The sequence below is a fragment of the Strongylocentrotus purpuratus genome, unplaced genomic scaffold (assembly GCF_000002235.5).
Source record: "Strongylocentrotus purpuratus isolate Spur 01 unplaced genomic scaffold, Spur_5.0 spur5_contig_866, whole genome shotgun sequence".
Taxonomy (NCBI): Eukaryota; Metazoa; Echinodermata; class Echinoidea; order Camarodonta; family Strongylocentrotidae; genus Strongylocentrotus; species Strongylocentrotus purpuratus.
Genome location: NW_022145575.1, coordinates 508,162 through 535,689, shown reverse-complemented (window position 1 = coordinate 535,689; position 27,528 = coordinate 508,162). Strand labels below are relative to the sequence as shown.

Here is a 27,528-nt window from a genome sequence, read left to right as displayed (position 1 = left end):
AAAAATAGCGAACATAACGAAGTTGATGATTTTATTACCATAGCTTTCTGGACATTTTATGAATCGATTTTGTTACGAAATTATGAGGGTGTTGATAAAATAAAATCCAGTTTGATTTTTTTTATTTGCTACTGAACTACGAACAAACTAGAAGTTAAACAAGAAATGTACGGGTAAACCTTTGTTTAGACTTTTTAATGTTTTATCCAATTATGTTTGATATTTTGATATGAATGTGAACGAAAGTCTTCAGTTTATGAATAAATGCTATTAAAAGAAGAATAACAAACCATGAGCCTCCGTGTCTCGAGAAGTCATAACGCATTAGATCAAATTCTAATTCAATGTCATGTACTGCTTGTCAGATAAAGAAGTTACATTAAATAATATAGAGCACCTTTTTCCACACTGATTCGTCTCTGGGATAGGACGTTAAATAGAGGCCCCGTGTAGAATAGAGTCACCACCTTTGCACTATTCGAATAAGAGCAAGGGGAACTTCGGCGTAGTGGTTCACCTACACACCCCTAATCAGTTATACCGGGAGGAGAGACCCGAGGGTTACAGTGATCCAGTTCGCTGTTCGCTTCCCAGGCATAGATAACGCTAAAATACTTAATAATAAACAAAAATATGAAAAGGCGTTGCAAAAAATTAATGTATAGACTCTACATGAATAGAGAGAAGACAAATACTTCTAGGATAAATGTCTTTATTTAAAAAAGAAATTAAAGAGTCATTTGTTAGCAATAACATAAATACATACAATAACAAAATCAAAAGCTTACACCAACCAATGATTTTTTTTTTAATTGAACTTCACTTACTTTTCCAAATGTGTAATCACTTACACTTTCCAAATAATATTTCACCATGAAATTAAAAACAAACCATGAAGAATTTACGTTGTATTTGTTACCTTTGAATGTACATTGTATAAAGTTTCCATAGACTGCATACTGTGCTATGTATAAGCTTTAACATATCGTAAGTTACATCGTCCACTTTACAGGCTATCACTAGAAGTTCTTAATTTACATATATAAATTAAACTTGAAAAGGTGATATACACAATTTTGAAGGATTTTCGAAAATGTTCTAACGAGTTTACAGTGTAATAATAAATGAAAAGTTGTGTCAACCTCTTCACACTGTCCACATTTGCTGTCATTAAGAACACGCCATTTTAGCAAATTTCTAATGAAGGTAAAATATTGTTCAGAAACTTAAAGTTGAATTGCCTGATCACATTTTGAACTAAAAAAACATTTTTCAATTGAAAGAGTCTAGTAATGACAAAGTATTCGACCAAATTGATATAGTTGACAGTTGTTGAGAAACCCATAATTTACTCAATTTTGAATAAATCTTTTGTTATAGTTATAGAACTGAGAGTTATATCATCTCCGGTTTTAAGTGTAATGAAATCATCTTTCATTCATTTAAAATCAATGGTATTTTTTCTAGATCTCATCTTATTCAAAAAGTAAACGGAAAAGGAATATTTTAATTTTGCATATTTTACATCAAATAATAATTGAGAGGGATATATCGAGTTGTTTAGAACACCTGGTTCCTTCCATTTACCGTCTCTAATCACATGTTTTACTCTCACTATACCAGCCTGATTCAATTTTTTTTTATATTAGCATATGATTATTAAATTTCTTATTACTATTGTTCCACAGAATTTGATTTTCAATATATTTACTTCAAATAAACCCACATACCTTATCATTGACCAAATGCAATGAATGCTATGATAGAAACTAGGTAACATTATATTTTTACAAAGATGATCCATATCTTTCATAGAAATATTATATTCAAAACATCAAGATATCTATATAATGTACAACTACATTCACTTTCTTCTAGTACCTAGACTACCTTTTGGGGGTCTATTTACACAAGCATTTCTTTTTAACTTCCCTTTGCGTGAATTCCACATAAAGATTTTTGTTTTGCTTTAATTGACCTGTAATAATACTCTCAGGTACCTTAATTGTCTTGGCTTCATAAACAATTTGAGACACCGTCAATGTTTTTATAATTACAACCTTTCCATAGTATTTTTAATTTCTTAGTTTCCAAACTCGAATACAAACTCGTAAATTTCGGGAATTGCATGTGTACCAACATTTATTGTTTGTTCCATCAAGACAAATACTGATTTCATACTGTTAACGAAGGTAGTTGTGTCGTCAGCAAATTAAGATATTTACCAGTTCGTTCATTACATATGAAATGGGTAACGTAGTTCCCTTGATACGTTTATTAGGTGGTCTGTCATCGACAGATCACCTATTAGTTTCGTCAGGATTTTTCTTTCTTTATTTATTTTTATTTATTTCTCCCCACTTTTTTGTGCCTAGGATAACTCAAGATCAGTTTAGTCAATTTCGTTCAATTTTGGCACAGTTATAGGTCATTGTCATGAGACGTGACAGTAACATTTTCGAGGTCATCAAGTCTTCATGACGTCATCCAGGCGCCATTTTGTGAAATGACGTTATCCATCATATCTTTATGACGCGTCATCAAAGGTCATTCATATTCATATCACATATACTTCAGGTCAAGGGTCAACAGGTCATGTCATCAAAGGTCACATAAAGGTCATGACGCGCGCGTACGTGTGCGTCAAAATTTTAAAAAGCTCAAAATTACTTAACTACTAAAGGAAAGTACGAATCAGGTCATTTTAAGCATTTCAAAATTTTCCGTCCGTACATGTCCCCGCGCGCGTTGCGCGCGCTCATGACGCGCGGAAAAAGTCAAATTCAAAATGTTTATATGATTTGGATTCCTCCTAACGTAATTGACAAGTTACATTAATTTCAGTCACTCTTCATATTTCTTAAGGCCGTGAGCGTGCGTCAAAGTTCAAAATCCGCGCGTGCTGCTATAGGCAATATAATGCAAAATTCATCAAAATCATGCCATTTTAAAAATCGAAATAGCTCTTCAGATAGTACATCGACCCCCAAATTTTATATCATGGTTGGAAAAAGCATGAGTTGTAGATATGATTTCATACCCCCCTGACTCGTACAAAGTGAAACAAAGTCATCATATTGGCATCTAAACTCAAACAAATGTTTTTTGTTGATGACGTCATTTTTGTCTTTGTTTAATTGAGATTATCTCGCTTATCAGTGATCGATTTTCTCCCAGATTTCGATATAATGTAACTGAGCTAATTCTCTACCAGAAATATGTCATTTATTTTTCATTTAGATGACGTCATCATAGTAAAATATTCGATTAAAGGCGACAATGCATAATTTGTCATATTTGCGTGTTATGTCTATGGGAGGTCACTTTTTTCAAGACATGAATTTGCCTGACAATGTGTTTTGACCAGTGTCTTGGTGGTTATTCAAACAGTTTTCAACCAAATCTTAGTATGTTGTAGCTGAGACTATATGCTATCTAAATATTTCCTCATTTTTTCAATCAGATGTCAGGATCATGCTCATACTCATCATCGTCATCATCATTAACATTATCGTTTTTATCATCATATAACATCATTATCATGATCATCATCACCTTTACTATCATGATCATCATCATGTTCATCATGATCATCATTGTTTACATGTCTATATAACTTCTCCCATTCTCAAATCTATCATAAGACTTAGACAGACCACCTTATTCGTCTTCGTGACGAATTAAATTTCTAGTTTTGTTTGATTTTCATTGCCAAAACTTCAGCAACAATTATACAAAGTAAAGATGAAATAGGGCATTTCCAAAATTCTACTTGCAAAAAATGTATTTAAACAAAACAAAATCATGATTTACATTTACATATGCTTTTTCGAAATCTAAACACATAATAATTCCTGGTGCTTTAATAATTATATTATACTGACTAGGCTTGAGGAGTACATCAGAAAAATTGACCAAGCTAATATGATATTACCCCGAGTCGAAAAACGAGGATAATATGGTCTTAGCCCCGTCAATGTTTCTGATGTTCCCCGAAAGAATAATAATAATAATAATAGCTCGTTCTTATATAGCGCTTTTCAGGACCGGTGGCCTCTCAAAGCGCTTTACAGATAAGTATATTATTACCCCGGTCATTGGATTCAGGCTTACCCGCACACAATGTATGCACATTCTCCACTCCCTGTCACTATGACTAATATTACCTACGAGACATGTTTGTAGAAATGATATACAAATTTTGCATCAAGCATGATTATTACTCACCATGTATTTACCTAGCTCTTGTCCAGAGATGAAAATGTATAAACATGTAAGTAGGTGGTGTCAGACAGAGGCCAATTATCTAGAAAATAGCTATCTAGATAATAGTTATCTAGATAATTGGCTGTCTGTCATCAATTATCCCGCAAAAAGTCCCGTGAAAAATCCTATAACGAAACGTGAAAATTCTTCCATAGGCGGTGTCAGACTAAGCCAATTATGTAGATAATAGTTATCTACATAATAGTTATTTAGATAATTGGCTGTCTGTCATCAATTATCCCGCGAAAAACCCCGCGAATAATCCCGCGAAAAATCCTCTAACGAAACAAGAAGGTTTTCCCTTAGTAAAAAGTCAAAAAGTAAAATCATGTTTCGTAAGTGAATTATCTAGATAGCTATTATCTTGATAATTCAAGATGGATTGGGAAAATAGTTTACATGATTTTACTCTCTGGGAAAAGTGACTCGTATTAATAATAATCTATTTTATATACCTCTCTTTAGAAAACTAGCCATCTGAATGGTCGAAATTGGAGTCGTGATTTTAACATTCCCGTAAAGAAACGAACAATGCAAGTAACGGTTAATAGTTCTTGAGTGAGATTCCCGAAAGATTCCGGGTACCGGAAAAAAGTAAAATTTTGATGAGATCCCCGTTGGTTTACGTTTTAAAACTTACTTTGTACGAGCGCGGATACCACACAGTGCTTTCTTTCTGCGATTCCCAAATGATTGTAACATTCAGTCATCTTTCCAGCAAAGATTAACAGACAGCGTTATAGCGTGCGCCTGTAATCCAGCTAACAATGGAAGTTACAAACTGATTCAGTCGAGGACGCAGGTTCGAAACTGAGTCACGTCTTTCGGATGGTGACGTTAAAAGTCGGTCCCCAGACGTAAATAATCATATTTGATTGATACACGTCTGTAAAAACCCAATACACACACACACAGAGATTGTCTGTAATGTTTTAACAAATCTTTACTCAAGGAAAGGATAAGGTAATAATCCTCGGTAGATTTTTGTGTCAGTTCGGTATAAAAGATATATCGACTGCTTTAATATTCGAGGCCTTGCTGTTTCTATACTGGCTCTTGGGGACCCAGGCGCGCCTCGGGATCATGGCAGGATGCAACGTCCCCTTGAGCCTATAAAAACAGCCAGGCCTTTCCTAGCAGTTAATATATCTATAATATTTGTTTAATATTTGATGTCAGGGCATGTACCGTTTGCATATGTGATACATATGTTTTATATAGAATTTTAGAGGTCTTTTTCTGTTTTGTCATTAAAGCAGAGTATCATTATCCTCTTTATTTAAAGGTAGACCTGTATCAGGAGTGCTTTCGAAGTCCGTGGAAGCTTGACCTTCAGCAAAAGAATTAGTTTTAACCATCGAGATGAACGTGACGTCAGAAGGTCGTTGGGTCATACGTGCTCCACTCGACCATGCCCAAAATTCAGAACTGCGTCTACGGGCAGACGATGCAATATGCAGAAAACGCTTCTTAGTCATCTTCAATTTTTCTCTCAACTCTGGTTGCCTGATGCCAAAGAGAAGGAACACAAAAACTCCCTGGAGGGAGTTAAAGATGGAGAATAAGACATTGAACAAGTAGCGACCTCCACCAAAAGACAGAAACCCGAAAGCCCATGTCAGTCCCATCAGCGTGGCTATCGTAACGGCGTTTTGGGCGCGGCGAATGGCTTCCATGCGCGCTCTGATGATATTATCTTTCTTTGACTCCAATGTGCTTGACTTGGAGGTTGAGATCCTACCACAACTCAGTTTGTAGAGTACCATAGCGAAAATGATGACATTAAATGACAGGATGAGTCCGATGGGAAGGATCAGTCCGAAGTATAACGAATATCCAGGGAGAATGAAACAGCTGGAAATAAGAACAAATTATAGATAATAAGTCACCAGTTCGACATTGATTCTCCGATATAAAGTAAATGCCTTTTGCAAGAAAACTATCATGAATGTAGCAGAGGTTTCTTTTGTAAAGTAACATAATATTACCTTCTCGCACTTTTTTTTTTTTAATATTTTTTTTATTGATTCCAAACAATACAAATTAATTTAGAAATAAAGTACAGTTGTTTTTCCTTGACATGAATTCAAATTTTTTTCATTACATAAATTGTACAATTAATGAAAAAAAAATGAAATCAGTTGTAGCATAAAACAAATAACCCCATCCAACCAAACACACTACTACCCCCCCCCCCCATCCCCACCATGCGTCACACACACACCACCCGACCATACTTCCACCACACACTGTTCCTAGCCCCCTCGGAAACCCCAAATTGGAGCGACAGACAAACAGAAACAATCTATTTAAAACATTTTAAAACAAAATCATTTAAACGAGGCTACAATAGCCACAATATTCCAGTGTAAGTTCATGAAAACTTTACTTGTTCCCACTTCTTTAAATGTAAGGCCAATTTACCTGCCCTCCCTGCAATATTCTTTTCTTCTTCCCTAAATTCCAACAGTTCTTTTTGAAACTCCCCCGAGAACAATATTACGGACTTTCTCCTGCATCAATATATCCAATATTTCATTGCAAAAATAATTGTATTACAAATCTTTATTCGTGGGGAGTTACCGGACAACCCTAAATGAATATCTATCCAGTCGATAGACCTTAATTCCCTTAGCTCAAACTTAGCTATTACATTTTGCCATAATCTTTGAACATGTACACACTCCCAGAACAAGTGTAAATATTTTTCTATATTTTGCTTACAAAATGAGCACAAGTTATCTACAGCAAAGCCAAATCTGAATAAATGTTCTCTAGTATATATTGCTCCATGAAGCAGTTTATACTGAATTTCTCTTAGTCTGTTAAAAAGAGTAACTTTCCTAGGCCTACTAAATATCTCCCTACATACCTCATTTGAAAAATCTGAAAATTCCTGTCCATCATGAATCTTTAAGACAAATAAATTGTGTAACTTCTCTATAAAATATTCATAAACCTTCCTCAATAATACATCTCTGAGGAGCTTCACAGTACTGTTAAACTGCATTCAAATATCATACTCTTTTACATCCACTAAACTCCAGTTATTCTTTTTTCCGCTTTTTAAAATAGCTTCCCCAATATTCCATACATCAACAATTTTGTTTCCTTTTAACCCCAAATTTTGAAAATGAGATATTGCCCGCATGCCATTTTCAGCAAAAATATCTTGAATTAAAATTATATTGCGTGTAAACAACTCTTCATCAAAAATAATTTTCTTTTTCAATAACAAATCTTTATTGTTAAAAATATTTGGATTATTCTTATTTATTTTTCTCCAAAATTATGTTCCTATTATATTCAACACATTTATTTTCATCATACATTTCCTTACCACTGTTTTCTTCTTATTTGACTTTAGCAGTTGCTGTTTTCCCTGCAGTTTGCAGTTGCAGTTTCCCCCTCCTCGTACCACGCAGCTCGTGACCTAATCTGTATTCCTTCTATAGACTCCTCATGCAATTTCTTTAATTGTTTTTTTCTTTTCCTCCGTTTCTTCCAACTTCAATGGAAACTTAACTAATTCGCTTTCCAGCTGTTTTACTTCATTTTTTAGCCTTTGAATATTCTTTTTCTGTTCTTTTGCTTTTCCCTTCGAAATTTTAATGCGTATGCCTTCATTTTTATTTTCAAATAATCAGAAAATAACAATTTCTTGTCAAATATATTTTCCCAATCTCTTTTAATCAAATTGTTTTCATTTACCATACCTTCCAAAAACTTTTTATCTGAACAAAGACTATTATCAAATTTCCAAAATGACCTTACATGCATATAATTTGTCTTTACAAACTTAACTCCCAGAATGATTCCGGCATGATCAGGAGTGATAGACGGCAATATTTCGCAAGTAGATACAGCTTGTTCCAATTGATGTGAAATAAACCAAATAGTCTAACCGACTTTGAACCAATGGCGTCTTTTGCCTAAACGTGTACTGTTTTAATCCGGATTATTTTTCCTCTATACGTCGTACAACTCTAATTTTCTCAAAAACATCTCTAAATCCTTTACAAAGGTTGATCTAACTATACTCGTAGCTCCCATGTAATCCATTTTTTCATCACCAATAACATTAAAGTCTCCTCCTAGAATGATCGAATAATTCAAAGAGTACAAAGTTGAAATACCTGAGTCTATTTTTACAAGATATTTTTTTGTTGCTGAATATTTCCCCTTGTTGGGAAGTACACTTTCCCTATTAAGAGCCTCTTATCCCAAATTGAACCTTTTAATAAAATAGAACGACCATCCACATCTTTGACTACCTCCTCCACTTTAACATCTACATTTTTCGCAAATAGAAGAAGAGCTCCTCTACTGTGATTTGAGCCATGACAAAAATACATTGGCCCCTCCCAATCCTTTCTCCACGCCAATTCAATATCTGGTGTACTGTACGTTTCTTGCAACATTACTTCAACCCCTTTCTTACTTTTAGTCCAATTGAAAAAAGCTAATCGTTTAATGCTATCCCTTAAACCTCTAACATTTACCGACAAAAAATTGACACTATTCATTGATTTTCTTTTCTATTTATACACATACTTAAACAAAAATTGCAGTAAGAATTTGTTATCAATTGTAAAGTTTCCATGAAATTATGAACATCTATTGACCTTAAATTCAAAACAAACAGCTTCAATTCATGCGCCCCAAGTTGTAACTCGTGAGTATAGGCAGGAACAGACACCCCCTCACACACAGACATACCACAACACAGACAGCATACAAAAAACACTCACCCATAATAATGCAATATCATTCATTTAACACAATTCTTCAGTACACCCTCCGACCCCGCTCATGGCTCTGAACTGAAAACCCAACCCACCCTCCCCCATAATGCACCTCATAATACATAATTCCTCCCAGGTCAACTTGTGTCTTCTTCTTTTCCTTCCCGCCAAGTCCTTATTTCATATTGCTATTTTATTTTATTGTTATTATTCCCCCTGATACACCCTTGCTTGTTCAAAGCGACCATACACATACACACACGCGCGCACGCACACACGCACACACACGCGCGCGCGCGGGCACACGGGCACAACCTGCATGCACAACCACACACATTTCGGAACTTCCAACTGGTTAAATTGTTGACATTTGACAGGAATATCATTCATAAACACATTAAATATGAAATATTGTTTAATACAAAATAGCATAAGTATCTCTCTTGGGATCTTTTAAAAATTCTAGAAACAAACATGCAATTAGATACACATATTTTCAATATTCGCTTACTATTCACTATTTTGATAGGCTGTCCAATTGCTGGCAACTGTTATCATGACGACAACCAATGGAGTGCCTGCATACAAGATGTCAAAGAAAATTATGAGAAAAGTTAGGATAAGCTCAACATATACACATCTTAAATTTTAGCGGGGAAAACAGAAAGACCAGAATGAAGGTCTTTAGTTTTAAATTTGCTTAAGATTCTACGTTCAGGTGCAAAAAAAAAATGAATTTTCAAAATTTTAGCTATGTAAATAGGTAGCAAGAATTCACTCCTAAAACTGGTGAACCAGCTTTATTATATAGATGATTAACCCCTCCCCCTTTTACGTTATCTACTAATGAAGATCAGCAGAGTAAACATTGACTATTCAATCACATTTTCTCGAATTATATCGTGTTAGGAAACATGTCATGGCCTCGTGAGGAATAGCAGGCATTTCACGGTGTCAACCATCTGTAACGTAAATTATTACAAACTGACACAATTCAAGATCATATCATTTTCAAGTCTTCGATACAATTGTCAGTTATGTAAAGTGTTAGGGAATACATTTTTTGATAAACAATGCTAGACAGATTAAAGCGTATTTACTGCTAACATAAAGTAACCTATGTCGATAATGGTTTTGTACCTCAGCATATAGTTATTATTTACATTTTTTTTTATTTTAAATCAACTGTTTGAAATTGTTGACATGGTAAATTGTGAATATTCAAGTCACAAGTTACTTTATGAAAAGTTACGATTAGAGAACATGGATGGATGTCAACAAAATAGTTTAATGTCACAACAGTTGTGTCGATTTTTCGCAATGAGATACCAAGAGTAAAGTAACCTATGTCGATAATGGTTTTGTACCTCAGCATATAGTTATTATTTACATTTTTTTTTTTAAATCAACTGTTTGAAATTGTTGACATGGTAAATTGTGAATATTCAAGTCACAAGTTACTTTATGAAAAGTTACGATGAGAGAACATGGATGGATGTCAACAAAATAGTTTAATGTCACAACAGTTGTGTCGATTTTTCGCAATGAGATACCAAGAGTTCACATTTAGAGGCTTTTTTCTGAGATTTATTATTAATAATAGATTTTCGTTACGTGTACAAAATATTGAAAATTGTATATACTAATCTATGAAAACTTCTGTACTTTCGAACCTTGTAACTTACCCCAACCGATCATAGAGCATTTTAGTAGAAACTTCGGTATGTATGAATTCAGAACCCTAACAAACATCATGTACATGTTGAAGGCTTCTACACCCATCCAAGCAAGCGATGCAAGGCAGAAGTAATGCAATAGTATAGCAACCACAGTACAGCTGATCCTCCAGGTCGGTCGGTCAATACCGATGACGAAAGTGACGTACAGAGCTAGTAGCGCGAAACTGAGATTAATAAGTATCTGCTGTGGCTGTTTCCTGCGCAGTTTCCTGTAAAGTAAAGATAAAACCCGTGATTATGATGAATATTTTTTATATACAATATGCAATCTCTTAAAAGTGTTAAAAATATATTTCATTTGTTTTGTGTTAATGCATGGTACAAAAGTGGTCAATTCAAGCCCAACTATTTCTCAACGTTACACCACATATCAATTGAGGCTTCTTGCTGATTATCTTTTTATCGTACAGAAAAATCGAATCAATAATATCACATCTTCAGGAAATTGTGTCAATAATTTAGAGGCATCAAAGTACAACAATCGTTTAAAGATTAACAGGGTGTCGAATATTTTGTAACATGCTAGCAATTATTCTCTGTATGCGATCTATAAATATATCTTTATATTGTATTTCTCTTCCTCTAATAACCTCTATTATGAGTAAATACATGGCACTATTTGATGAGGGCAGGAAGTTTGGAATCTTACCTAAAACCTAGCAGAACGCAGAGGGTTATGACGAGACAAATAATCGAAGCTATACAACCAATGCGACTGATTACATCAAGAGCTTTAGATATGATGCTTCCTTTGATATCCTATTAAGAATACATAATGAAGATATATGGTGTTAGTCTAATCTAGAAACGGACTCAATTCTACTGGCCCAAGGTGTTTTTTTCTCTAATTACGTCACAAAGATATCTAAAGTGTAAGTTGAAGACAGTAAACGAGAGGATGAATCTATTTGATAATATTTTAATAAGGAGCTTTCGCAATGGATCGAATTTCATCTTCTATATTCGATGGTTCACCCAAACCGTAGAATTCATGGCCACATGTTCCACTAGCCATGTTTAAATGAACGAGGGCAATACATGGGCGAATATATACAGTGCGTCCCAGAAAAAACGAAACCGAGAAGTATCGATGTTTTATCATAACTTAATCACAATTATAATTGATAAATGACACATATTTGTAAAGCTTAGATTCTCCCCTTTTAATTGATGACACTTATATGATGCATATTTCACGCATAAGTGATTAAAATGAATTTGAAGAGAGGAAACCAAAAAATCATTTGGCGGACGGTATCTGAATTTCAAAGAGAAAATCAAATTTCTAGAAATTTTAGTTTCTGCTCTTTCAAATGACACCTCAGTCAGGAAAAATGAGCTAGGAATAACAAAGTTCTGTTTGTTTAAAGTAGTGGTTGCACTTATTTTTATTTAACGAATTCGTTTTCACTGGCTGTCTGCCGTAGCAACAAACGGAATTAACAAAAGACTTAACTCCGTTTCGTCGACAATCAGCCGTAGACGACAGACTTAATGCATGGCTGATTGTCAACGAAACGGAGTTAAGTCTTTTGTCAATTCTGCTAGTTGCAACGGCAGGCAGCCAGTGAAAACGAATTCGTTTGATAAAATTATGGAAATGCAAGCACTACTTTAAACAAACAGAACTTTGTCATTCCTTGCTCATTTTTCCTGATTAAGGTGTCATATGAAAGGGCAGAGACTCAACTTTCTAGAAATGTGATTTTCTCTTTGAAATTCAGATACCGCTTGCCAAATGACTTTTTGGTTTCCTCTTTTCAAATTCATTTTAATCACTTATGCGTGAAATATGCATTATTAATGTGAATAAGTTATGATAAAACATCGACAATTCTCGGTTTCGTTTTTCCTGGGACGCAATGTATATAAATAACTTGTAATAAATATGTTGGAATAGATTATCGATATATTCAAGGGGACGCTGCTGATTTCCGAAACTTTTACCATGCTATTTGTAATAAGAATTATTGATGCAGCGTAGGCATACCATGAGAACGGCGAAACTAGTAAGATGAGAGCACCGGCAAGACACCATCCCTTGAAGAGCTGTTTTCTCGGTTTTACACCCTTCGTCCGACCACGCTCCTAAGTCGATGTCCAAATACACACAACGTTGCGACACTTCAGCATCATTTTCTTCTCCAATCAATTTCTGAGTTAAAAGTTGATATTTAACCAAAAACAAATTAATTTCTGCAAAGACTTTTCCAGGATTAATTTTGCTTTTGTTCGTACTTATCTTATTACTTTCATTTATTCAGTGTGCAATGAGAGAAACTTATAAAGATTGGCATGGAGATTGAATATTTTGACCTCGGTAGTGCATCAATCAGTCTTCTCTTAATAGTGTTTGTAGTTTCTATACTTTTACTTCTGTATCTCAAAATTCTATTGATTATATGATTGTTTGTGTTCATCTTGTGTATCGCTTTCTTTAAGAATGTTTGTCATGACACCGTAGGCCTACCTGGTTTACAGGAAACGCAAAGACAATGGATTCATTATCAGGAAGGTCTTTGATATCAGTTTCCTCAATGGTCACAGTTAAGATAGGAGAAGCGACAACCGACACCGTCTTCGGTTGCTGATTCTGCTTGTCTCCAGACGATGGAGTACTGGATGAGAACAGTCTGTTACCCTGAAACAGCTTAGGCGAGTTTAGTAGAAAGACGCTGACGGATATTACCTGGTTAGTACCTGAAATGATTAACAAAAATCATGTTATTTTGTGATATATGATGCAAGTTAATATGTGCTGCTAGTCGTACACCGACTTGTCACTCGTGATTATCATATAAATATAATTTTTCACATTTTGGGCTTGAAATCGTGTTTGATCGGTACCTGCATTACCTTGCATTCCCTTTGCAGCATTGGTTCGTGTCATAAATTATTTTGCATGTTTACATGGGTCCGAATTAGCTTTGAAATTGCAATTTAACCTTACAGTATATGAAACATAATCGTCATAAGCTGGAACAGGAGAACCTACTAGATACCGAAGGAAGAATTGCTTCTGGCAGAAATACTGACGTTACACCTGCCGCGTTAGACGGAGATCCTTCATTGGCTAAAAAGTATATGACGTCATCCATGGCTCCTCCTATAGCAGCCGTGAGGGGAAATTTTCTCCTGTCTACTTTGACGGCTGCCAGTACAAGGTTTGATCCACTACACAGAAATAAAATTAATATTGATGTTTATGTAGATTTTGTTTGCCTAATGAACAATAACATAATATTTTTACGAGTCGTTTAAAGAGGATCCTCCGCACGTTAATCAAGGTCATAAATTTTGTATAAGAAAATCAAGTTAAGTAGTAGGTTTTGCCATCAAATATAGTAAGAGCTTTGATACACTAGGCAATATTTTAAGACGGTGTAAAAGACACGAATACTTTAAAAATATCCCCCAGGTATTGGTATTTCATATGGGGGCACCTAAACGATTATAATGTATTGCGCCCATGACATTTAGAATTAATGATGGCACTATGGTTCTCACATACCTGTAGGTGAAGTTGTTGCTGGATGCCTTTTGAATGGCTTCAGTAAGTGTGGAGATTGTAGCCAGTATGTCTTTTAAAATCTGCTGGGAGCTCAGTGTCTCGAAGGTACTCTCTAGGATGTTCAAGATGTTATCCACTGCTCCTATCACACTCTCAGACACCTTTATGAACGATGTTTTGTGAACATCGATTAAAATAACACTCTCATATTTCATGATACTTTATATTCATTATCATGCTACCACGGATGACTGAGCAAATGCCTTTTCAAAAAGTATTGTCAAAATACTTTTGTACCAAATTAGGCTTAAGCAACAAATTGGGTCAAAAGCCATATCGAATTTGTTACTTCAGTCTGAAAACAATTGCTGACTTTAGTGAAACTGATTTCGGGAATATGAATAGAGAAGCGTGTAATGTCAAATCAATCTCAAATACAGACTTATTATCAGCAAAATGTATGATATTCTCTTTGTTATATTCGCAACCCTTGTTTACAGTGAGCCATTTCACAGAGTCATCCAATATGGATAAAGTTTATTTGGAATGTAACTTTTCCATCAGTGTACTGCCAAATTGTGTGGTTGTTATCAACATTGTGTTTTCTGCATTGCATTTACTAACATCTTTAAAGTTAGGAAACCTTTGTGATTTGTGTGCTGTTTGAGACAATTACGTTATGCATGATAAATGTAGTAATGGACAATTGGGCAGAGAGATTGTCGATATTACACCACAAGAAATTAGTATATCTAGTCTGTTTATTAATAAATTAGGGAAATCCTACGGGTTGAATCAATGTCCTTTGAGAACTTACCTGTATCAGTTTCGACACTGAAGCACTGACGCACGAATTATAATTACATTTTTGATAGGATTTAAGACATGCGTAAGGCTTGACCCACATTCATTCCATCAGCCCAAACTTGGTGGCCCGAATTCTCAAAGGGGGTTTGTCGACAAACCTTGGTTTTCGTGTGTCATATGACGCGTTTCGACGCGTTTTATAAACCAGGTTTGTAAAAAAAACGCGTAAAAATGCGTCATATGACGTACGAAAACCAAGGTTTGTCGACAAACCTCCTTTGTGAATTCGGGCCGGTATGTTTAGAAGACCCTTGTGCTCAGTCACACGCGGCAAAAAAATTATGAATAGGGTTTCAATGGGCCCCAGGAATTACTCCTTACCATAAAATGGATTTCAAGTTACATTAACGTTTAAATTATGAGCTACCAAAGTTGAGTATACTGTTGTAAACGCAATGTAGAACAAACCCGACGTAGGCCCTCACCTCCTCCCCATTAAAGATACTATGTCCCATTTGCAGGCCAAAAAGATAATAAGGTTAAATTCTAAAGGCATTTGAAAGATAATACTAATTTAGAACTTCCCTAAAAAAAGGGGGGCTTGAAAATGTCTTTAAGTGGGAAAATAACGAATATTAGTTGTCGAATCGACTTAAATGCCACCAAGTCAGTAAGTAATAGTCTGATTTTCAGACCATTGTACCGAATGGTCGTACGTTTTGTGCTGCGTAAAGATTCTATCAGTTTAATTTTGGGCATTACAAGAAGTGGGTTATTGATGTAGACAAATGCTCGTGTACCCTTTACAGCTCATTTTATGTATGTTATTACCAACAACAAAAAAGCCAGTCAGTCACTCAATAGTCACTGACAATTAAGTCTAGCAAGTAAACTGGTTTCCCTGCATAATTTGAATATTAGGACACTGCTAACGTTTAAATTTCACAGATAGGACATATATGACATATTCATAATTCCTGCAAAGTTCCACAGAATTTGATGTTGGCTGCAAAAGGACATAGTATCTTAAAAGTAATACAAAGTTTAGTATGGGGTCGTGGATTTGGTTCAAATGAACATATTGGAAACAGATGCGAGTTTACATTATTCAATGATCGTCATCGCGGTTAAAATCGATTCAAAAGTGGTGAAATTTTAAATAATAAAATCTGTATGTGGTATAGCTCTCTCTCAAGACTGATATTACTTTAGTTTTGAAACAATGTTTCTTGACTACAATCGCCCGATTTGCTATCCCCGTTTTGAAATTGTATACCAGAACTGCATATTCGGAGATGTTCATGGTTGCAACTACTATGATTGGTCTTAGGCGCAATTTGAAATATTTAAAAACTTACCGGGTGCACCGGAAAAATTTGATTATTCAATTTCTCGAAAGAAGAAGTGTTTTAGGGGATAATTTTTGTAGTGCATAAAATACATCTTCAGAGGAATTTAAATATATCGAAATGTTAAAGAATTACTTTCCATCCAATTTTCAAAATTTACCAAGACTTTGCAGTACTTTTAATTCACCGCTATGGACAAATTAAAACGACACGGAGGGTCTTAAAGTCAGGCGGTCCTGCCCATGTAGATTCCCTTTTCCCCCTAAAGGGGATTCCACCTGTCCGGGTTTTTTTAATTTATGGAAAGTCACTGTTAAAAGGTTTATCTACCCAGGAAGGTTATAGAGAAGGAGTGGAAACTCTTGTTATGTATTCAAACGCATGTGTGAGTTTTAATGCGTAACATTCCACTTGGTATTGAAGTTTCATGCTCCGAGCCGCTCTTCCACTGCTGGGAATTACCGGCAAAATGTCAGTGTAAATTTTAATCTTTATATGGGGATTGTATTGGGAATGGTGCATCAAACAATTTTTCTAATTTAGTACTCCGCCCTTCCTATAATTTGTGTGTTAGAGTTGGTAAAAGAAAAATTAGATCCCGACAAAAATTCAATAATTTAGGATAATCCGATTAGTTTAGCATGTTTTAATGTCCCGCCATTTAATCCATGATTTACAATCTTCGAAAATTTAAGTTTGCTTATGCGTGCTTTCGCGTGCTTTTTGTATTTTTGGGTTGGAAAAAAGTATGAAATTACAAAGGTTTGAGTTCGCTTGTTCAGCTCATTACACATTCAATAATTGATGAGAAATCATTGGTACAGCGAACCTTTGCTGAGATACTATTTTCTGATGTAGGAATTCTAATCCTGGTATTTTATGCGCTCTTTTTTCTCACCCTGGTCGAAAGTCGCAGATTAGCGCATAACTTTTCGGCGGCTTGGAGCATAGGGTCAAAGGAGAGCGGCTTGATTGCACTCCTTCTCTATCACCTCCCTGATCTACCTGTACGACGGTTTCTTCTGTCAGGTTTTGGTCTAACGCAAATCCAACTACTGAACTTAGTTTGTCTGTGACAGACTGAAGATCCTCCTCATCTAATCTGTTCGAATCCCCAGTCAAGATCTTCAGTTCAACCGACACGATAGCTAAATTGTCTTCCGTGATAGTCTCCTAGAGATAAAAATATCGAAAGGTTGACATCTAAGATGGCAAATGGCGGATGGTATTACATGCCTCATTGAACTACAGTAGATCATTAAAGAATTCAGGCATCGCTGGAGCTCTACAGCCTGCTCTACAGCCTGCTCGACTTCTCCAAAAAAAATTCGTTTGGCGATGCCTTAATTCCAGCGGCGACCGAGCAGGCTACTAATCGGTCGGTCGCCGCTCTGAATTGTGACCATAGTCTAAGCCTGTGGCGGTTGATAGGTGGAATTTTTAAGATATAAATTATGAAATTACATTGCCTGATCCTAAATATTTATCCACAGCTTAAATTGTGTATATACTCACATTTAATATTTCATATTTAGGCCTAGCTCCTGTGATCGGTGACAGGGTTGTAGCTGTATAGTGGGCAATTGATCACATATATTAATGAACATGAGAAGCACATATCAAAAGCGTGTCCAGAAATAAGGAAAAACTGAAATCGATTATAGGCCTACTATGTGTTATTTGGCCATGCTAAATTATGATTTACGTGTTCCACAAAGTATACGAATTTTCGTTTTTCGAATAGCTAAAATCAGTGTACTACCGTCACCTCCTGAATTCCATAGCTGTAAAAAACTACAGTGTAAACAAAATGAATGCGACTGCGTCCCTAATATGCCTCCGCCTATATGCTTGTATTACCAAGTATCGATTTAAGAGGTGTAGGCCTATAGGTCATATTTAGTTAACATGTCATAAGATAGTTTTAACAGCCTTGAGAGTTGAAAACGCATTTTGGCCCTGTTATATAATTTAGCAACTTTTTACTTGACATCTGTTAATTTTTGATAAATTATTACACTCACAAGATATTTTATGGGATTTTTAATTTTCCTGACCGTGTGAGCTTTCACTTTTTATTTCTTACATGTGCATTCTAGTATCCTTACATGCTTATTATTCTTCATTATTCGTTTGAATTGCTTTTTAATGCTCGCTGTAACGATCTAATTTCTGGAAGTTTTACACTTGTATGACCCTGTAACCACATTACATCGGAAATTTAATCAGTTCATCTTTGTCTATTCATACATACATGTACCTGGCCCAGGTTTGTTTAGAATTCGTTTAATGTTTATAAAGTTAACGCGGTAACGACTAGCTGACAGACAACATCAAGTTATGCCTCGTTCCGCCACCTTCATAACAACAACTTGTAAGTATACTACCTGACCATGGACCCTACTACAGATGGACTAATAATGAGAGTGTTTCTTTGATCACATCATGACCACCGCCACCTGATAATATGTATGTTGATGAGGACATTCATTTGACGCGACAATGTTGATTATGTAATCACGCATCATCACAGAAAGAGGAACCTTTTACATTTCCTCAGATTCTTTTCGCTGGGCCAGGGCCCAGTGTGTAATTTTAGGAAAAGTATCGTGATTAGGCTTCATCACAGGTGGAGCCAGTGTAGTTTGGGGTGCATGCACATGTGAATGGTGATCCATCTACTTTATAACAAGTACCTCCATTCATACAGGGGTTACTGTAACATGGACCGAGTGCTGGGAATAGAAAACAGGTTTACAGTAAATATATCAAAAACAAGACAAAACATTGACAACTGAAATCAATGTCCTTAGATTAGAATCATCGCTATAGCGATATTAATTTAAAAATATCAAGTTATTTATATTTAATTGTTTTTTTTTTTAATTCACGACAACTCAGAGGTATAGCAGTGGTCTCGTAAATGGGATGTCACGAGGTCTAAACCAAGCCGATACACTAGAACCCTTTAAGAAGGAATTACCCAGTTCATCGGAGATGCCTTAAAGCAGTCGGTTCCCTGGTTACTTAATTCCAAGTTTTATAATATTAATACACTTTTAGCTGACAAGTAAAACAAACCGTCTACTTGCGCTAAATACTACTTTTTATTGTACCGAAGAGTCTACCCTATATAAAAAAACATAGAATAAATAATTAAATAAATAATATCTTACCTGTACATGTAAAGTTAGGTGTACTCCATATGCCTGTATGCTGGCAGAAGCAGATTGGTACATTATCAGGAATATAACCACCCTGACATATGTATACAGCTATATCTTGATACACTGATCCTAGTATCATGTTGGAGGAAAGTGTGACGTTTGGGGGGCTTTCTTCACATTCGACAGCTATTCAGGAAAACATAAAAGCCTATAATATCAAGTCATTGTTCAAAGTTCACGAAGGGATGCTATTGTCTCTCTTGACATCCAAATATAGTGTTGGTACAATTTTTTTTAAATTAATTTTTTATTTGTATCACTTGCTCTAACGTGAGCATACCTTATTGTAAACCCTTCATGAATAACAATTGTATTAACGGTAACAATTTAGACTAAATTCTCCAACGCCTTGCTTTATAAATTCTGTATCAAAAATAGTTTCAGCCGCATATTACTGAAGTTTGATAGTTGTTGTTATTACGCTAGCACTTAAACCCCTATCCTGAAGCATGACTACATATCGAGAATGTTCATGTAATACGGAATATCATCCGCAAATGTTGAAACGGACCTTACACGTGTTTTGAGGAACAAAATCTGGTATAGTAATTCATTCACTTGACTCTCATTTCATTTGTTTAGGGTTCGAATCTCATCCCGGCATAACTTTTCTTTGACAAGACATAAATCCACATTTGCAAGTATCTAGCCATGTGTAGTAGGCTCTTAGCAATTGAAGGGGTAATAATAATTCAAGGGCCTACATGAACACGAAGAAGAGCAGCAATAATTATGATGGGGCTACTCTGTGGGTAAATAAGATTCAATTAGTATCTCTTATTTATTAAACTATCAATTATTTTACCTTCACACGATGGTCTTTGATGATTCCATGCTCCATTAGTCATACACCTTACAACGCTTTCTCCAGTTAATGTGTATCCCTCCTGACAGGTGAAATGAAGAGTAGCATTGACAGAGTAAGTTGTTCTGTCGTCTGGTAAACGATTACCATGCAAAGGTTCACCTGGGTCACCGCAGGCAGGAATTCCTGGAAAATATATAAGACAAAATTGTTATACTTATCACTGAAACATCAATTTTAATAACTAATTTAGCCATTTATTCCATCAATTCCTTCATTTACGTGAAGAAAACCGTACCAAAATATACATGATGTATAATCATCTTTAAACAATACAAAATATGTTGATTGCTCAAATATTGTCAAATCACATCAGCTATAATTCTTGTCATCTGTTCAAAGAAGCCGTCTAACATAGTCAGTTTGTATTTTTTACAAGTCCATGACCCTCTAAAAGATATTCAAATAGTAGATTTCACATTGTCTCACCAATTTGACATAGACTCTGAATTCGGTCTGAACAAGATAGGTCATTCCATTGGTACTGATGATCCTTTCTCATTTCTACACAGTCTTCGGAATCCGTACTAGGTTCGCCCTCGTACCATTCCTCATAGTTCATTCGAGTTTCTGAAGAAAGAGATGAATGGTATGATGAATATGGTGTCCTACTATTCGTTAGAAAGTTGCTCTGATTGTCACTTCCATTGTAAAGCCTTAATGTAAATACTACTCGTACATACTGATCTGTATTTGAATAGACAGTTCCAAACATTTCTCTTTGGTCTTGTTTAATTTCAGATTTGAATTTATAGCATTCAAGATGTGCCCAATATAGAGTGTTTAAATTTTCAAAAAGTTTCAGCAGGATGTGCAGTTTAAAATTTCGTATTCTTTACAAAACTATTCAATGTATCTTTTTTGTTATTCTACTAAATTTATTCTTTTCATTGTTTTCAAGATTTAAGTTCTCAATTCATTTAATTACAAATTAGCAAATGCAGGTAATTGATCAAAACATGGTGACATTTGATATTGCATATTTATCACTGTAATTATCACAAAATAGACTCTTATTACCTCCTAGTCCTATGTAAGGTTATTATTAAAAAATATAATTATTGAACATGTTTAAATTAGGTTGTATGTTATTACTTTGCAACAAGGTCGAGATCGAGGATCTCATTTTGCCAAACTATTTCATTTTTACTCAACAATTTATTTGTTTTATATTTGAACTGTAACAAATTACTTACATATATTACCGATAATAACGAATTACCGATACATTTGATACAGATTACATAACGTATAATATTTCTTATCTTATTTCAATTCCTGAGTTGAAATAGGAACGAATTTGGGAAGTTTTATTGTATTGACATTTAATACAAATAGTTGCAAATGGTATACCGATCAAATTTTTGTTTACAGTACAAATCCTTTTGCCTCTGCTATTGTTTGATTTTGTTTCAAAGATAAATGTTTTTTCTTCCAATAAACAGATAAAGACTAAATTTTACTGTTTCTATTTTTTTTTGAGGAGTCACGTACTATCAGACCAATACCAGGACCGTCCGACTCCGTCATCTTTGTCATAACCACCAATCCACCATGCCTTGTTAACGTCTATGTCTCTTAGATACAGGGCTCGGTCCAGCAATAAAGCATTAGTGCTCTCATCGAGTATTTCAGCCAGAAATCCTCTTCTCTCATTACACTCTTCGGCCCCGACATCACAGTTCCTCGAAACATCCAGGAATTGGAAACAGGTGCCCATGTATTCTAGTACCATGTCGGATTGGTTAAGTCCAACACTCTGGCAAGACCGATCTAGAAATAAACATATAATGTTAAGACGTGCTAAAACACGATCTTACACACCTTCGAAAATATCGACTTAAGTAATTTTAACTAGCCTCGTCCGTCACATTATGATCGTGTGAACATTACAGTGACATATTATATAAAATGTAGTCCGAACATGATGTCTATATGACACAATAGGATACTGTATTGCTTTTGAGCTAATATTTATTTATATATATATATATATATATATATAGTACGGTTCAGGAGGCGGGATAGGTGTTTGCCTTATTGCTTTGGAACGATTGACTTGAAGCGCTTCCGTGTCTTCGATAGTAAACTAGACTGCGCTGGAAATTTGGTTATATTCCATAACAAAGCATGGAACGCAGTGGCGGATCCAGGGGGGGCCCCCCCCCCCCCCTTGAGAAAAAAATCATGTAAAATCACGTGATTTTTACCTTTTTTGGGGGTTGGGCCCCCCCCCCCCCCTGCGCTCAAGGGGGGGGGTGCAAATTGAAATTTTTTTGAGGATCAAAAAAAAAAAAAAATGTGCTCACTACCCCCCCCCCCCCCCCCCCCCCCCCCCCCCCCCCCACTGAGCGACTTTTCGGCCGGCGCGATTTTCAAATTTCCGGGAGCAAAAAAAAAAAAAGTTGGGCCCCCTCCCCTAAGAAATCCTGGATCCGCGCCTGATGGAACGAATATATATTCTTTCGTAAATTTAATTGTTCAAGCCGGGAAACTTCATTTTTGATTGCAAGATGTGACTATAGAACTTGCATTAGTTATTCCAAATGTATACAATTGCTTTACTATCAAAAATATATGTCGATTCACTGTGTAGCCTTTTTATTTATTTATTTATTTATTTATTTATTTCCTCTCATAGGGTGGATGGCCCTTTCAGCACAGCTGATTTTCAAAGGGGTCCACAAACATTAAAAAAAACAATAAATATACAGTGAATTATACAATAATTTGTAAAACGTTGCAAATGCAAGAAATAAGGCAATGAATATGTACATGTAGTTACAACAAATAAATATCTAACAAATTAATGTACAAAACAAACAAACAATAAGACAGTTAAGTGCAGATATTCAACTAGAACGACAACAAGCATACGAGTAAAACTGTAAAACCGATAACATAACACACAAAAAACAAGAAGAAAAAAAACAAGACAGGAATAAGAGGATGTGTATAATATTTATCACGTTTATTTATTTATTTTTTTTTAATAAAAAAAATTAAAACATAACTAATGGAATATCAAATTGAAGGTAAAAATTGTAAAAAGGGCAAGACAATGTTCAGTCTATATGAGTTCATTCAAATCAATGGTGCGAACAAAGGTAGCCAGTATGTTTAAGGTTCGCGTTCAAAAGAGAGACAATTGAATAATTTGGAGCTATGATAAAAGAAACTTCTTCTCAAAAACTCGGTCTTAGGCTTTGGAAGCTGAATTTTATGATCGCTATTTCTTAAATCGTGTGGATTATGTCGTAATTAAACTCGTGAAGATAAGTAAGTTGAAGTTAAGTCATGCATTATCTTGAAGAGCATGATTAAATTTCCTCTTTTCCATCTGTCAACGATTGGGACTACCTTTGCTTGCTGGTAGATTTCTCGAGTTCTTTGCTCAAAAGGTGCCTTAATCATAATCCGTACAGCTTATTTAATACGACTTGAGTAGCATTATTCCAAATTATAGAGCAATAATCAAAGTGTGTTTGAATAATACTAAAGTATAGCATTCTAGCAGTACACATGTCAACAATAGGTCTGACTGTACGAAAGAGAAATAAGCCTCGGACAACGTTTTTGCGTACATGGTCTATGTGCAGTTTCCTATTCAATCTAAGATCAAGAATTACGCAAGATATTTACAACTATAAACTTCTTTCAGTGCATTATTACCGATGTGTATATTTTATATATTATGAAACTGCTTTACTCTTTTATGGGATCCAATAAGCATATATTCAGTTTTGCTCATATCAAGTATCAGCCTGTTAGCATTCAGCCATAAAGTTACAGAATTTAAATCATCATTAACCTTGTTTGATACATCATTGGCACTATTGGAGGAATAATATATACACGTATCATCTGCAAATAATGAAATTGATGAATGCTTCACCACATTTGCAATGTCATTTATAAAAATTAGGAATAACATCGGTCCCAATATTGACCCTTGTGGAACTCCGCACTCTACTTTCCCAACAGATGATGTAATAACATTTACTTTGGTGACTTGCGTGCGCTCACTCATATAATTTTTAAACCAAGATGCACTATTTTGATCAGATCCGTACCATTTGACTTTCTTTACGAGCAGATTGTGATTTTTATGATCAAACGCTTTCTTTAAATCCAACGCTATAAATGCGGTTACCAGACCGTTATCCATATTAAATAATAGATCTTCAGTAAGGTTCAAGAGGGTGTTGCGGATGAATAATTTTGGCGAAATCCAGATTGGTGACTGTATACAACAACGAATTTTGTGTAAGATATTCAGTGACCTGTTCATGCACAATCCTTTTAATAACATTAGATAGGATCGGGAGGATCGAGATCGGTCGGTAGTTCGACAATTCAAAAACATCCCCACTTTTGAATATGGGGATTACTACTGCAGTTTTCCATTCCTTCGGGATTACACCACTGGTTATAGACAAATTTATCAAATGTGTCAATGGTGAGACAATGCAGGACATTGCCATTTTAATCATTTTAGCCGGTAACTCATCCAAACCAGTGGCCTTATTTTCAGGAATATTTGTCAGCACTCTTTTTACATGTTCGATCAAAACCGCCTTAAATTCCAATGTTGTATCTGCCCTTTTTAAAAAGGAAGTAAAGTCACCATCTGAATTACAACCATTATGTAATTTTTGTGCAACACTGACAAAAAAAATCATTACATTATTTTAGACATGTCATGATCGTTATTAATCGTTTCATCATTAAATCTAACACCAGGAATACGAGAGTTAGTCCATTTATTAGGGATCATACATCTAAGTGCTTTCCAAATCGCAGCACTATTACCTGCATTTTCCTTTATTTTATCTTGTAAGTACGCCTTTTTTGAATTTCGCATGAATGTAGTAACACACTATTTCTTAACTTCTTATAACTTTCCCATTCATCATCATTGCCAATGCGCTTAGCTTTCCTCTTCTGTTTATCTCTTTCTTTCATCATGTCCTTTATTTCTTTTGATATTCATGGGACATTATTTTGTTTGACCCTCTTCGTTTTCATTGGGGCATGCTTATCAACAATCCTTTTAAACGTTGTTGCAAATGTACAATAAGATTCATCCACATCGTTTATATTGTGTACATCATTCCATGATTCATTTAACGATTCTCCTTGAAAATCATCAACATTCATTTTTTTAACATCACGAAAAGTGATATACTTATGTTCATTAACCCTAGTTCTGATGTTGCCCCACGAGGCTACAATCATGTAGTGAGCACTCAAGCCAATCTGAACTATATCATTAAAACTGACCTTTTCTTCGCTGGAGGTAATGATTAAATCTATTGTACTACTAGAGTTACGAGTAATTCTAGTCGGTTTAAAGATTAATTGCTTTAAATGGTAATTTTCAAGTAAAGTCAAAAGCCGATTAGTATTGCAGCTTGGGTGAGAGTTCTTGATATCAAAATTTAAGTCACCTTGTAATGTATTAAGTCGGACGTCGAGAGTCCAGGCAGGGAACCTGATAATAACCTAGGTTCCTAACATCATTTACAAAATAATATTTTTTAGTTATTTTCCCCCACATTTTTTACCACAAACGAAGCATAAATAGTTGTTTTCGGGAAAATATGTTTATATGCAAAAGAATAATGAGCTACATAGTTCCTACACAAAATTGTGCGATTCGGCCAATTAACAGTGGATGATATTTCATTTAACCAAAAAAAAGACATAAATAGAGATTACTTCTAGCAGTAGTAAAATTAATAGTTCGAATAGTAGTAGCAGTAGTAGAAGTAGAAGCATTAGTAGTAGTAGTACAATTAGAAGTAGAAGCAATAGTAAAGGTGGTAGCGGTAGAAGAAGTAGTAGTAGTAGTAGTAGTAGTAGTAGCAATATAGGTAGTATTGGTGGTGGTAGTAGTAGTAGTAGTAGTACAGCAGTAGTAAAGTTGACAGTAGTTGTTGTAATAGTAGTAGTCGTAGGAGTAGTAGTAGTAGTAGTAGTAGTAGTAGTAGTAGTAGTAATACCAGTAGTATAGGATTTCCTGGCCAAATTCGTGAGTCTGTCATCAAAATTAATTTTGTCTTGCGTTCAACTTCGACGGTTTTAGTGCTGTCAGATATATGTCGGGTTTATATACCTTTGTCTAGTTTTCAAATCTATGAAGTTTTTGTTAGAATCCATTTCATTCAAATTAATGAACAATGTGCTTATTTCGCTATTTGGTCATTCGAGTTGGCGCAACATGATTTCCTGACATCATGACGGTTTACTTTTAGCATTCCACTTCATTTGAAGTATTCAAATTAGGAATGTGTGCACTTAAATTGATGGTCACTAAACATTTCTCGTTATTACACATTTTTTATAGCTCATTCTTTTTCTTTTAAGATTGCTTTTTTTCATGTGTATTTCATCATATTTTATTTTCTTGCATTTATACCCTTATACTTATTAGCTTTATCTGACATTCATCGGCATTTAAGTTTGATTGATGGATTTAAAAAAGACTTGAATCTTCTTACTTGATGGTCTCAATATGTTTGTAAATTTTTATGTAACTTGTAGTAGTAGTAGTAGTAGTAGTAGTAGTAGTAGTCGTAGCAGTGGTAGTAGTAGTCGTAGCAGTGGTAGTAGCAGTAGTAGTAGTAGTAGTGGTGGTAGTAGTAGTAGTGGTTGTAGTAGTGGTGGTCAGGCGCGTACGCAGGATTTTTTCAAGGGGGGGGGGGTTTAACAATTTGAAATCGAAAAATTTCGCAACGCCTCAGCCAGCCGCTGAATAAGTGGGGGGGGGGGTAAGAGGACATATTTTTTAAATTTTTTGGGGGGTCCCAAAAATTCTGCAACGAATCAACCTGCCGCTGAATTAACAGGGGGGTGGTAAGAGGACATATTTATTTATTTTTTGTCTCAAAAATTTCACAACGACTCAGCCAAACGTTAAATAAGCGGCGGGGGGGGTAAGAGTTTTTTGTTTTTTTTAGGGGGGGGTCCCAAAAGTTTCGCAATGACTAAGAGGGGGTAAGAGGACATTTTTATTA

General features: G+C 35.2%; 1 protein-coding gene across 1 annotated transcript; it reads right to left on the bottom strand.

Moving 5' to 3' along the window:
- Nucleotides 1-10,658: 10,658 nt before the first annotated feature.
- Nucleotides 10,659-22,277, bottom strand: LOC115919715 (adhesion G-protein coupled receptor G2-like). The gene is made up of 11 exons (XM_030973701.1): nt 22,004-22,277; nt 20,939-21,079; nt 20,450-20,635; nt 19,655-19,770; nt 17,423-17,590; nt 14,262-14,422; nt 13,746-13,924; nt 13,221-13,450; nt 12,741-12,905; nt 11,400-11,509; nt 10,659-10,959 (listed from the first exon to the last, which is right to left on the bottom strand). Exons 1-11 carry the CDS (start codon nt 22,242-22,244, stop codon nt 10,659-10,661), a joined length of 1,998 nt encoding a protein of 665 aa, XP_030829561.1. The 5' UTR covers nt 22,245-22,277.
- Between the last annotated feature and the right edge of the window lie 5,251 nt (nt 22,278-27,528).

Coding starts and splice junctions, on each gene's coding strand:
- LOC115919715 (XM_030973701.1), bottom strand. CDS start 22,244: ATGGTACTAGAATACATGGGCACCTGTTTCCAATTCCTGGATGTTTCG. Junction 12,906..13,220: donor TTGCGTTTCCTGTAAACCAG/GTAGGCCTACGG, acceptor CTTTTAACTCAG/AAATTGATTGGAGAAGAAAA. Junction 10,960..11,399: donor TGCGTTCTGCTAGGTTTTAG/GTAAGATTCCAA, acceptor TTTACTTTACAG/GAAACTGCGCAGGAAACAGC.